We start from the raw sequence: 12939 nt of genomic DNA on the forward strand, positions 1-12939 counted from the left end.
TTTTGCCTTTCTTTTTTCAAAATGTACTTTGAATTGAAGGATAACTGCTTTACAATACGGTGTGGGTTTCTGCCATACATCAACATGAATCAGCGATGGGTTTGCATGCGACCCCTCCCTCTGGGGCCTCCCTCCCGCCTCCCACGCTGTCCCACCCCTCTGGGTTGGCACAGAGCCCTGGCTGGAGCCCCCGAGTCATACAGCAGATCCCTGCTGGCTCTGTGTTTTCCAAACGGTAGTGTGCATGTATCCACGCTGCTCTCTCCGTTCGTCCCACCCTCTGTGTCCAGAAGTCGGTTCTCTATGTCTGCACCTCTACTGCTGCCCTGCAAACAAGCCCATCAGGATCACGTTTCTAGAGTCCATACTTTTGCCTTAATATACGCTATTTGTTCTTCCCCATTGACTTACTTCACTCTGTATGATCAGCTCCAAGGTTCATCCACCTCATTAGAACTAACTCAGATGTGTCCCTTTTTATGGCTAATATCCCATTGTATGTGTATACCACAGCTTCTTTATCCATTCATCTGTCGATGGACATCTAGGTTGCTTCCATGTCTTAAGTGAGTGAAGTGAAAGTGAAGTCGCTCAGTCGTGTCCAACTCTTTGCGACCCCGTGGACTCTGACCCACCAGGTTCCTCCGTCCATGGGATTCTCCAGGCAAGGATACTGCAGTGGGGTGCCATTTATTGTAAGTTGTGCTACAATGAACTCTGGGGTCCATGAGTCTTTATCAATTATGGTTTCCTCAGGGAAAGGCATATTTTTAAATCAACTAGGTTTCTCGTTGCTTTTTGAAGTGCAGATATATATACCCTGTCTTTCTTCCTCACTCAGGATCGCACATATTAGAAAATAACCTTCTGATTATCCAGGTTGTCCTGATTGTCTCCAAGAGTGACAGCCACTTTCAAGTAAAGAGGAAGCATTGTCATCTGAATGCTGCATTGTCTTCGAAAGAGGTTCCTTCTAATCTCAGTGAGCTCGGCTATAGCAAAACCTGATTTGGTAAAACATGACTTACCAGAATCATGATCTAGTCTTCCTTTAAAATATATTCTTACAATTAGCAATGAAATAAGCCATGAGTGGGAGCTTCCTCAAAACAGAGATGTCTAGCTTTTGTCAGCCCAAATGTCTATAATTTCTGCTTCCCCATCTTTAAGCCCTGGGAAATAGTCAGTGTCTCTCTTGTTCATATGTTACTTTACAAAGCACATGGGCTTTTCCCCGAGCCTCATACCAGTCTTGTGAGTCTAATTGCTGGAAGGGTAAGTATCCCCATTTTGCAGTCGGGGAACCGACTCTCCAAGACTCCTTGCTGTGATCCATTCATGCACTACACCTTGGACCAAAGGAGAAATCCCTGTCTTATAGAAAGCTCACGGTGGGCATCCAGCAGCCAAGTGCAGGACTCCTGTCCAGGCTGTGAGATCCACAGACCCCAGTTCAAACCCTGGCTCCAACTCTCATTACCTGTGTGATTTGGGGCAAGGTGCACAGTGAGGCTGAATACTTTCTGTTCCCAAAACCTAGAGTTCTCTTCTCCAGGATCTGTGTATAGCTTCTTCCTTCACGTGAATCAGCACTCAGATCAGATGTCACCACCTCGGAGAGGTCTTCCCTGCCCATCTCATCTAAGATAAACACTTTGTCACTCTGTAACCCAGAAATCAGCAAGTTTTACTCTAAAGGGCTAGATAGTAAAGTTTTCAGCTTTGTGGGCCATGTACAATTTCTGTCACAACTACTCAGCTGTACTGTGGTAACAGTCATAGACAATATGTGTCCAAATGGGCATAGCCATGTTCCAGTAAAATTTATTTGCAACAACAGGTGGTGGGCCAAATTTGGCCCAAGGGCCTTAGTTTATCAAGCCGCTGCTCTGACTCAACACACCCCATTAATTCCTTTCATGACACTTATCAGTTTGGGGAATGACCTTATTTATTTGTTTGTTTCTTTATCGACATCATTCTTCCTTCATTGTCTGGTTTGCTCTACCACAGAATAGAGCCTGGCACTTAATATATCTGCATCAAATAAATGAATAAATGAATGCCTTGCAGATAGCAGATGTTCGGTAAATATGTGTTGAATGAATTACTGTCTGGGCTATAGTAGAAAGAAAGCGAAATCGCTTAGTTGTGTCCGACTCTTTGCGACCCCATGGCCTGTAGCCTACCGGGTTCCTCCGCCCATGGGATTTTCCAGGCAAAAGTACTGGAGTGGTTTGCCATTTCCTTCTCCAGGGGATCTTCCTGGCCCAGGAATTGAACCCGGGCCTTCTGCATTGCAGGCAGGCACTTTACCATCTGAGCCACCAGGGACTCTAGTAGGGGCTCCATAAATACATGCTGAATGGATAAATGAATGGACCATGCCCTACACAAAGTGGGCTCACACCTCTTGAAGGAATGTCCTCGTGAGCTCAATTTCTTTGTCTGTACAATGGGATTTCTAAAAAGACTTCCTCATGAGATTGTCCCATGGACTGGACAGTGCTATGCAGTGCCCAGCATGGTGCCAGGCACGCAGTAGTAGGTGACCAGTCTGTGGCTCGTCTACTGATGTCATTGTTCCCTTTGGCTTTCAGAGGAGGCATTGAGGCTGCACAATGGGCCCCTCCGCAGCGCCTACATGGAGCAGAGCTTCCAGAGCCTGAACCCCGTCCTCAGCCTGCCCATCAACCCCGCCCAGGTGGAGCAGGCTCGGAGGAACGCGGCCTCCGTCGGCACCACGCTGGAGCACTGGCTGGACTCGCTGGTGGGCGGGATGTGGACTGCCATGGACATCTGTGCCACAGGCCCCAGCGCCTGCCCGGTCATGCAGACCTGCAGCCAGACAGCCTGGAGCTCCTTTAGCCCCGACCCCAAGTCGGAGCTGGGGGCGGTCAAACCCGACGGCCGGCTCAGGTAGCACTGGGCACGTGGGGACCCCAGCGGATCTCAAAGGGAAAGCAGCCAGATGGCCAGTGGGACCCAGACCCTGACCTCCTACCCCTGGGGCTGCCTTTTGTGAGAGGGGCTCTCCTGGCCATGGGATGATGAAGAAGGAAGGTTTGGAGGCCAAAGCAGGTTCTGCCAACCACCTGCACCCTGCAGGCTGGCTACTGGGGACAGCAATGGCTTGGTCCCAGCACCGTGGTGGTCTTACCTCTTCTGGTTGATCCTCGAGTTCTACAGGTTCCTTGTCTTCCCCCTCAGTGACATGACCCCACCCCCAGACAAGTGATTCCCAAGCTTTTCTTTTGAGCAGCAGAGTATTTGTTTTACCGAGTCATAGGTGGAGGTTCAAGCTACAGATGAAATCCAGGCTGCTTGGGTGGAAGCTGAGAATGTGAGGTTCTATGTCAAAGCTCAGCCCATCGGGCAGTCCCTTTGCCAAGGGCATCTCCTAAGGTACCTCTTCAGAACCCAAGGGCTCTGCAGAAGCTAGTTTGGAAAGCAGTACCCAGAGGGTGGGTTTGATCTCCAGCCCTGCCCTTCAGCTCATCTTCCTGCTCCTCTGGGCCAGGAAACCCTTGAGCCAGCCTTGAAGTGACAGGACATGAAAGTCACATTCGTGGGCTCATTCCCAGGGAGGTAGTAGTCTTGGCGGGGGTTGGGGGGGGTGGCTTTGAGCCTCCCCCCAGCTCTTCTTGGGTTCAGCCATCCTCCTTAGTAACTAGATGAGCAGGAGAGCCTTGTGACATGACTTGGCCAAAGTCCAACCAAAGTGTCACTGCCAGACATCCTGGGCTCCAGGCCACCCTCTCTTGAGGTAGAAACGGGGTGATGTTCATGAGTCTGAGGCTAGCATCAAACCCCCCAGCCATTCATGGGTCAGGAGACCAAGACCATGACCCTCCTGGTCTTTGACAGTGGGAACTTTGGGGGACTATGGCCGTGAACCTCAGAGATCGCTGGGAGCAAAACTCCTGAGCTGGTCAGCACAGCAATACCCCTCACCTGCCTGAGCCCTTCGTTCTGAAGTCGGGCACTCGGAACTTTGTGAAATGTGTCTTCGGTGCTGCTGGGAGCAACCAAACCACGTGGAACAGAATTTACATAGCGAGGAAAAAGCATTTCAGATTCGGTTTTTAAATTCATGGACTTTCTTGTCTGAAGTGCCAACCGGCCCTGCCTGACATGCAGTGTGAAAGTGGGAAGCTTTGAGTATCTGGTTGTTTAAAACCTAGAGAGTAGTATTATTCAAATTGCTTGAGTTACTAGAAACCCAAAGGGTTTCCTTGCCATGTGCCCATTGGAGGGTTGCCCCGCTCATCCAGCAGTCCCTCCCTGAGAACCCCCTCCTCCACTGATCCCACCCTCCCCCAAAGGTTCCCTCAGAAAAGTCCCAGCCCTGGGTACATTGTCCTTTCCCAGGAGAGCCGGTCCTCGTTGGGTTTCTCTCCAGTGTGGCTTTGAAGGTACTGCCGATTGCTCCCAGTGAACTGTTAGCTGTCGCCTCCTACTCACCCCACCCCACCCCTGCAAGGCAGGATGTCCTGTGGGCCATGGAGGATACAGAGAAGGGACACTTTAGATATTTATTATTTATATGTTTTAGTCAATGACTAATTAGTAGGTGCTGTTTTTGCAGCTTGTCAATTATGTTATCTTACTAACTGAAGCTGCCTTTATTCACAAAAGGCCCCCTCCTCCTGCCCTTCTAGTTCCCCCAGCCCCTCCTGTCTGTCTCCCTCCTGCTTTCTCTATGTATCCATCTATCCATCTACCTATGTCTGCCTCTCTGTGTCTGCCTTCCATCCTCCATGTCCTCAGTGGAAAGCAAGGGAGTTGGACACCATGAGGGAAATGCTTCAACCAGCAATGTCCATGGGCTGAAAGTGGGGTGCCCTTGGGAACATCGGTGCCTCACTTTTCTTCTCACAGGGTGGAGGACCGTCCAGTTAGCTGGGGTGTTGGAATTCCTGAGCGGTCCCCAGCACCGGCCCCCAGCACAGGGACCCAACAGGACTGCTACTTGTGGAGGTAGACACCCAGCTGCAGAGCTTGGGCTGTCCATGCGTCTCCATCACCGTCCTCCCACAGCCAGTCTAACCATGGGCCTCTCTGTGACCAGAGGACAGAGGGAAAGCAAGCTCCTTCCATGCCCAGGAGCAGAAGAGATCTATTTTAGGAAAAGGGTGGTGGGGGTGGCCAGACAGGCCAGGAGAACCCAAGGGCAGGGGCCTGGCATGGCTTTCTCAGAAAGCCCACATAATGGCCACGTGATTCTACAAGCTCATGGGGAGCCCAGAGGCCCATGGCACATCCTCTCTCTGCCCTCAGCCTCTGCTTCTGTCCAAGGACTCTTTGAGCCTGTGGAAGCTGCCCAGGAAGCCAGCCTTGCACTTCCTGGCCAGGCCACTAGGACTCTATGTCACTTATGGTGGCTATGGGAGCCCTGCCCTGGTACATCCCTGCATGCAGCATGGGCCTGCAGACTCCTCAGCGAGGCCCCTCCTGCACCCTGACATTGCCTACTCCTGTTCTATTGGGAAGACGTGGCGAAATGGCAGAGCTGGCTTATTACTCTGGGGATGATCCCCTCCTGTCCCCAGCCCGGGCCTCACTCCCCGCTGACTACCAGGAAATTGGGAAGCTGAGCAGTCACACCGGATGTTCCTCAACATCTTCTGTTCTTGAACCAGAGAATCACTCTGAAGATGTTATATTTGGCTTCAAGGGGAAAAGGGAGAATTTCAAGCAAAGCCCAGGATGATTTGAGCCAAGGTGATGTTTTCCCAGGGGAAATAGTTTAACTCATTTTTATTGTCTATCTGAGAATGATTTATTAATTCAAGGCCATTGGTCAGGCAGCCTTGAGCTGTGGCTGCCTGAGGGTTTCAAAACCTGAGAACACGTTCCCCTAGAAATCCTTTTAGAATTTAGAAGAGTGTGGCTGAGTCTCTGACTGGGTCCCTGGACTTTAGGGGGGCTGAGAGGTGGGATGTGGGTTTGGGGGAGAAGGATGCATCCAGTAAGCTGTGATACTTTGTCCAGTTTCCCACTCACCCCTGTGATGTCAGGCAGAAGCCACACCCAGGAGGCAGACAACTCTGAGCCCTGCTTCCCAGCCCCAGCACAAAGCAGTCTGTCTCCAAGGAGGGCAGAGCGGTTGCTAGGACCCTCGCATTCTAAGAAGTGTGCGTGCTCCTCCCTTTGGAAAAAGGCCCTTCTCATCTGGCCGGGAGTCACTCTGCCTTCGTTTGCCATTGTTGAACTTTCAGAATGCCAGTGGAGCTGAGGTTTGAGTCAGTTCCCCCAAAAGAGCAGATGACCGCTGCTCTGGGCACAGGCCAGGCCTGGGGGGGGGGGGGGGGCTGTGCTTCCTTCTAGTTCTCCAGGTTGCAGGTGCAAGGAGGACCCTGGCTGGAACCTTGATCTCTTTGCCAAGAGGGTCCGTAAGAGAGGAGAGCGGTAGCAGCTGGGTGTGGGCGCCTGAGCAAAGACCCCTTTCATAGTCCAGTTCACTGGGGTTGCAGGACCCAAGCTCCCTCCACAGCACCCAAGGGGGATATACTAGAAACAGCTGTTGGCAAAGGCCTGCCAGGTCAAAGCCACACCCTCTGGCAGGGGTCACCCACGGCTATGCAGTCCAGGACGCTAACACAGATGAATGAAGCGGCGGGTGTCAGACAAGAGGCAGTGGCGGGGACTGTGGTCTGCGAGTGTGCGCCTGACACAGACAAAAAATACGGCTGCCGCTCAGCTCCAGTCTGCAGTTGCGAGTGAAAATACAGGCACGGTACAGCAGAATCATCTAATTTGGTAAGAGAAGCCAAAAATCCATATTTTTACAGGAAATCTGATTTTCAAACATTGGCAGGTTTTGTTGTTACCAGAGTGTAGGCAAAGGGTTCGGTCCACAGTTCCGCCTGTGCACGGCCGGCTCTACGGAGGTTAGGTGTTGTCCTGGTGGAGGGGGAAAAGCCAGCATTGGGAAGGGGCAAAAATAACAGCTTATGTGGAACTCTGAAGGGAATGAGGGCCTCTTACTAGTCATTCCCATCCTGAAGAAACAGTCCCTCAGAGAAGTGTCCCTTGAGAACTGGCTTGTTCAGCTCTCCTGATCTCAAGACAGTTTATACTGAAGGGGAGAGGAAACAGGATTTACTGACCTCAAGAGCTGCCCCTCAGACATCAAGGAGGTCCACACTGGCCCAGTCCCCACCTTCCAGAATTCCATCACAGCAGGTGGACATGTCCAGGAGATTGTTCATGGGAGAGGTTGGCGTGTCAGCCCTGCTCGCCCCAGATCCTGGGTTGTAGCGGCCACCTTGCCATGTGTCTAGAAGCGTCTTTGGAAGCCGTGCTCACGGGAGGTCCTCTGTGCTTTTTGCCTCACCTACCTTACTTTGCCCATGGGCCAACCACAGGCGCTACCTCATGTGTCTGCCGAGAAGTTTACCTTGGGGGAGGAGGGAGAAGAATAAAGGTGTCCAAATCTGCTGGAGCTGAATGTATAATCTATGCAAATTCTCTCTCTGCGTCTCTCCCTCTCTCTGTCTGTGTCTCTCTCTCAGAAGTATTATTTTTTTTTTTAACCTGGCAAACGATACTGTACAGACCCCTCTTAAGACTGAGGAGGGCTTCCGCATGCCACCTGTGTCTACCCCTCACGTTGTCGTTGGTTCTGTCCTTGCCAAGCCCCAGGCAGGGAGATGGAAGCCCTCTCTCTTCCCCTTCCCCTTGGCTGGGAATACTCCATCCACCTCTGCCTACAGGCCCCACGGGAAAGCAGGTTCTGCGTCTTGCCACCTCCGTTGCTAACTCCATCCTCTCCATTCCTCATTTGCCTCCCTTCTCCTCTCCTTCCTCCACGCCACCTCCCCCCTTCAAAAGCCTTAGGTTTCTCTGTTTTTAAATGTGGCCTTAAAATTATTTTTGGAAAGCTGACCACCCTCTCTCTCCCATTTCTACCAACATCCAAGAGAAAAGAGCATCTTGAAGCTTTCGGAGCAACCTCCTAAGCCAGGGGCTGCCAATCTGTAGCTTGCAGATGTGGTAGAAATGGCTTCTATGTGTCGTCTTGAAGAAAAATATCCTTCTATTTTTCCTATGGGTAAAATGAAGGCTTGGGTGCTCGTCTAAACCTCAGCCGACTCCCGAAGCACTCTCTTGGAGCATAATGCCGCTGTCGATAGGCTGGTTTAATTACCGGCAGGATGCCAACGTGGGCTTTCCAATCCTCCCCCCCACCCCGAAGACTTGGTGACTTTATGTACTTCATTCAAGGGTAAATCAGCAGAGTTTCTCAATTTATCTCTTCGTCCTTCCTGCCTGGAAAGTGATAGAATTTAATATTCCCGGTGGATGGTCATGTTCTCAAAGGGATCACACTCTCCCTGCTTTCAGAGTCCCTCCTTTTCCCTGCCATCGCTCCAGGGCTGATGGAGGCCAAAGACAACCCCAGGGTTTTCATAGGAAATTCACTGGAATTGAGCTCAATCGTCTTTGTCGTCCTTTGTCTCTTTTTTTGGCATTACTATATTGTCAATAGCATTTGGGTATTTTTTTAGAGGCCTCACAATAAGTTATTACCGTCCCTTTCATTGTTTTTCAAAGACATGTGGTGATATAGTTTTTAAAAATAACTATTTTGTTATAGATCATAATATGCATAAAACTGTACAGAAATATTTTGTAATGTATTGATTTTAAAAAAAGAGAGACTCTGTAAATAAAGTTTTAAAAAAAGAGAGAATTCAAATGGCACACACTGAAAGATGTAGATATTTTGCTATTTATTTAAAGGAGTATTTTAAGAGATATTGAACTATCTGAAATTGACCAGTAATCAAATTCCAATCATCCGAATGCTTTTCCTCACGGTAGAATGTGATTCTCGGAAACAATTGCACTACCCGCCCATTTTTGCACCTTTTCTGTCTTTTCATTTAGCAGAAAAATAACAAAATTGTGCCTTAGCTGTATTTTTTTGTCTAGGGGAGTTTGTTTCTGTCTGACAAAGCAAAATCTTTTGCAGAAAACAGTGGATGTATTGAATACTGTATCATACCAAAAACACTGCAGGTGTATATAGATGCTTTCTGTCATCCTGTGTTTTCAGATGCAGAATTTTAAAATTAAAAAAAATGCTGTCTTTATGGAACAGTAGGTGTGTGACTTTTCAATGGTATCTTGCATCTTCATGTCCTCCTATGTTCTCCCCGCTCCTCTGCACTGTCCTCAGGCTGAGACCACCTCTCCTGGGAAATCCTGATGTGTGCACACACTCCCTGATCAAGCCTGCTGTCACCTCTCAACGTAGATGACAATGAGGAAGACTGCCATCTAAAGGGGCAAATGTTTTCTATAGCCAACTGGCCGGTTGTGTAGCAAGCCTGTTTTCCTTTCCTCTTCTCTACACAGCTAGACTACATTTCCCCCCAAAATTGTGCGTCAAACCCATTATATAAAAAGACTTGGGGTCCAGCAGTTAGGACTCCATGCTTCCACTGCAGGGGACCCAGCTTCCATCCCTGGTCAGGAACAAGAATCCTGTGTGCCACGTGCCCCCAAAAAGGGGAACATTGGGGCCGGCAGAGGAGAACACTGGTTGCCAGAAGGAAGGGGGTAGGGGGTGGATGAAATAGGTGAAGGGGACTAAGAGATATAAACCTCCAGTTATATAATAAATAAGTCACAAGGATGTAATACACAGCATAAGAAAGTGAGAGTGATTGCTCAGTCGTGTCTGACTCTTTGATCCCATGGACTGTAGCCCGCCAGGCTCCTCTATGCATGGCATTTTCCAGGCAAGAATACTAGAGTGGGTATTCTAGAGTGGAATACTAGAGAAGATTCCCTTCTCCAGGGGATCTTTCTGACCCAAGGATCAAACCCAGGTCTCCCACATTGCAGGCAGATTCTTTACCATCTCAGCCACCAGGGAAGCCCTGGATCACAAGGAATGCAGTTAATAATGTACCCACTTTTGATGGGGACAGATGGTTCGTAGAGTTAGCATGGCGGTCACTTCTTCATAATGTATGCAAATGTCAAATCCTTCTGTAGTACACCTGAAAGTAACATACATCAACTCAATTTCAATTTAAAACAATAGAATAAAGTGGAAGTAACTGGGTGCTTGGAGGGCTGCTCCAGCTGAAGTGGGAGCAGAAATAGCCTTTGCAATGTCTCCCTCCCTCCCACTCAGTCAATCCCTTTAGTGGCTCCAAGGGGGCTATGTAGCCAACAGGCCTTAAAACTCTTAGCTCTCAGGGAAGCAGCTGGGCCTTTGGTGAAACTGACTGGAGGCCTGGCTGCCAGGTGCTGAGAGTTGTATTCTAGGCTGAGTCGCTGAGAATGAGACCAAACTGAGAATAATTCATCCCTTACCTAAGGTGGAATTGAAAGAGTATAAAATTAGAGTTAGTACCCAAAGGAGGTAGGTCAAGTGTTGGAGACTCTTGAGCCTGTGCCTCCATACTTAGTTGATTTGGTCTGCTGGGAAACCGCATGCTGCCCAGCTTCTTATAAGAAAATGCTCTCAAATATGACTTTTGATGTTCCTATCTGTGTAAGTGAGAGTTCTTTCACTTGGAACCAACAGTAGCCTAACTCAAGGTTAATCAGATGGGGAAACTATTGGCTCCTGAAATTGCAGAAGAAAACAGTTCAAATGCAAAGGACAAGGATGAGAGATTCTCCAGGAGACTCAAGACTGGGAACTAGAATGCTGACACTCTTTGTCCCCTTTTGCTCCATTTCTGCAGCTCCCAGTTTGATTCTTTTCCCCTCTGCAGACAGCCAGTGCCATGTGATAGAGACAGGAGGCCCTAGAAGTCACTCCTTAGCCTTCAGGCAGCACAGCAGAAAAACATCTATGTCCTTTGTTCTCATTGCCAAAGGAAGTGGCTCCAACAAATCACTGGGGCCAGGCAAACAAGGCACTATCATTGGCTGAGTCTGGATCATGTATCTACCCCTGCGGCCAGGTGATTGGATAAGAAACTGTGATTGGCAGCCCCATCCCATCACATGGTCGGAATGGAAGAGGAGCATTTCCGATGTGCTGAACAAACAAAAGATGTCCATCCACCGGCCACAGCCAACTCCAGGCTCAGGCGCATTCTCAGCTTGCCAGTCCAGTTCATGCCTGCTCTTCAAATGCCCACATTGTCTCCACCCAGCGCCTAGCTATCTCCCCAAGGAGGAGGATTCTGGGTAGGTCTTGAGCAAATCATTTTAAATAAATATCATATAGATGGTTCAGATTTCATCCTCACTTAATTAGTCATGAGACAACATGACTCTTCTTTTCTCCTTGTAGCCTGGGCACAGGACTCATTTAAAAGACCCAAGTAACTGCCCTTTACTAATTATGGTGGGTGATTCTTACTTGCATCAAAAAGCAGAGTCTGTGCCTGCAAAGAAGAACAATATCTTCTCCAAGTTTGTGTAACATTGACCTCCTGGGATCCCAGTCTCTCCTTTGCCCCTGCAGCAGGCACCCAGATCCCCCATGCTAGCAAACTCATCCATAATGAGGTGATGGAGCCTTGCTGAACTGGTGTCAGTATTCTAAAAATGGGGATGAGGTGGACAGCAGTGGTTCACCCAGTGAAAAGCACTAAAGCAGATAGACTGATGGGCATTATGGCAGACTGGGTAGGACTCAGGACAAATATGGGGAGTACTTTTCAAATCACACTACCGAGCCTGAATGCCTACCAATTTTCCCATGGCCCTGACCAAAATAAGGACCCTTCTTCCAAATTTGGAGTCAGATAATCCTGTGTCCAAACACAGATTTCCTTGTGGATTAGCTGAGTCAGATTTGGGTCAAGGTCCCTAACATGTCTGAGCTTCAGTTTACCTATCTATATGGGGATAATTGTTACTTACTCATAAAGCTGTTGGGAGAATTTTAGAAAGACAGTGCATGTGAAATACAAAGCCCGCTGTCTGCACATAGGAGGAGCTCAAAAACTCTCAGCTCCTCTTGCCTTCACAACCGAAAGGTAAAGCTCCTTGAGGGCAAGGGATGATGTCTATATTTTCAGCACGCATTGAGGGGCTTGACACATAAAATGATGTCCCAGTGTTTGATGAAAGAATAAATGAACAGGACTGCTACTATTTCCGTAATCTCTTTAGGGGCATTTCATTTTGTCTGTCAGAACAATTGTTCTCTATTTGAGACTTAATGTCTTCTATTCATGATAAGATGGTGTCACCTTGACTTTGAAGATTCAAATGATATTTTTCAAATGCCCTGAACAAGGGAAACACAGCATTGCCCCCAATCTCTTTGGAGATTCTTGGGATTCCTCAAGCTCAGCTACCACCTAGGTTCTACTTCCACTAAACTGGTTCATTTGACAAATCACCTCTCTGTTCTGTAGGTTCTTTATTTCAGTTCTAGGTACTTCTCCTGTAAGCACCTTTGCCATAAACATCTTTGCTGCAAAACATTTTTGCCTCACACCTAACCAGCCATAAGGCAATCTTGCTGTGAAAGATAACTGGTTGGCAGTTTGGTTCTAAGTGGTTGACAGTTTCAGTTCCATTTCTCCATTGACATAGAACTCCCATTTTTGCATTCCATCAATCTTAGCCCTCATAAAAGTCTGTACAGTGATGAGCAGGTTTGGTACTCTTAAAATAGTGGACAATAACTATGTCTATGGGCTTGATAGAAAATACTATGATAAAACTTACTGGACGTGTGACTGAGACAATATAAAGTCAGGGCAAAGGCTGTACTAGAAAATGATAATGTCCTTTGCAAATCCTCCAGTGATTTAAAGGTGCAGAGTTGAATCCACACCTTCCATAGAACTTTGGAACGTCTATCAGTGGACATGTGACAATCTGCCAAGAACAAAGAGCTTTCTCAACACGATTCAAAGCTTGGATGCAAACATGCATCCTAGAATTTGGAAGCTGGTGCCTCTGTTAATGAAGAATTTTATCAAAATAGGAAAGTGTGATGCCAAG

General features: G+C 48.4%; 1 protein-coding gene across 1 annotated transcript in view; it reads left to right on the forward strand.

Moving 5' to 3' along the window:
- The window catches only part of XYLT1 (xylosyltransferase 1), a 349663-nt gene extending 340557 nt beyond the window's left edge, over positions 1-9106 (forward strand). The window contains exon 12 of the mRNA XM_027961195.3: positions 2601-9106. Coding sequence (XP_027816996.2) covers positions 2601-2923 — 323 coding nt within the window. The 3' untranslated portion in view covers positions 2924-9106. The remainder of the gene's footprint in view (positions 1-2600) is intronic.
- Positions 9107-12939: the final 3833 nt, after the last annotated feature.

Source organism: Ovis aries, chromosome 24 (genome assembly GCF_016772045.2).
Source record: "Ovis aries strain OAR_USU_Benz2616 breed Rambouillet chromosome 24, ARS-UI_Ramb_v3.0, whole genome shotgun sequence".
NCBI lineage: Eukaryota > Metazoa > Chordata > Mammalia > Artiodactyla > Bovidae > Ovis > Ovis aries.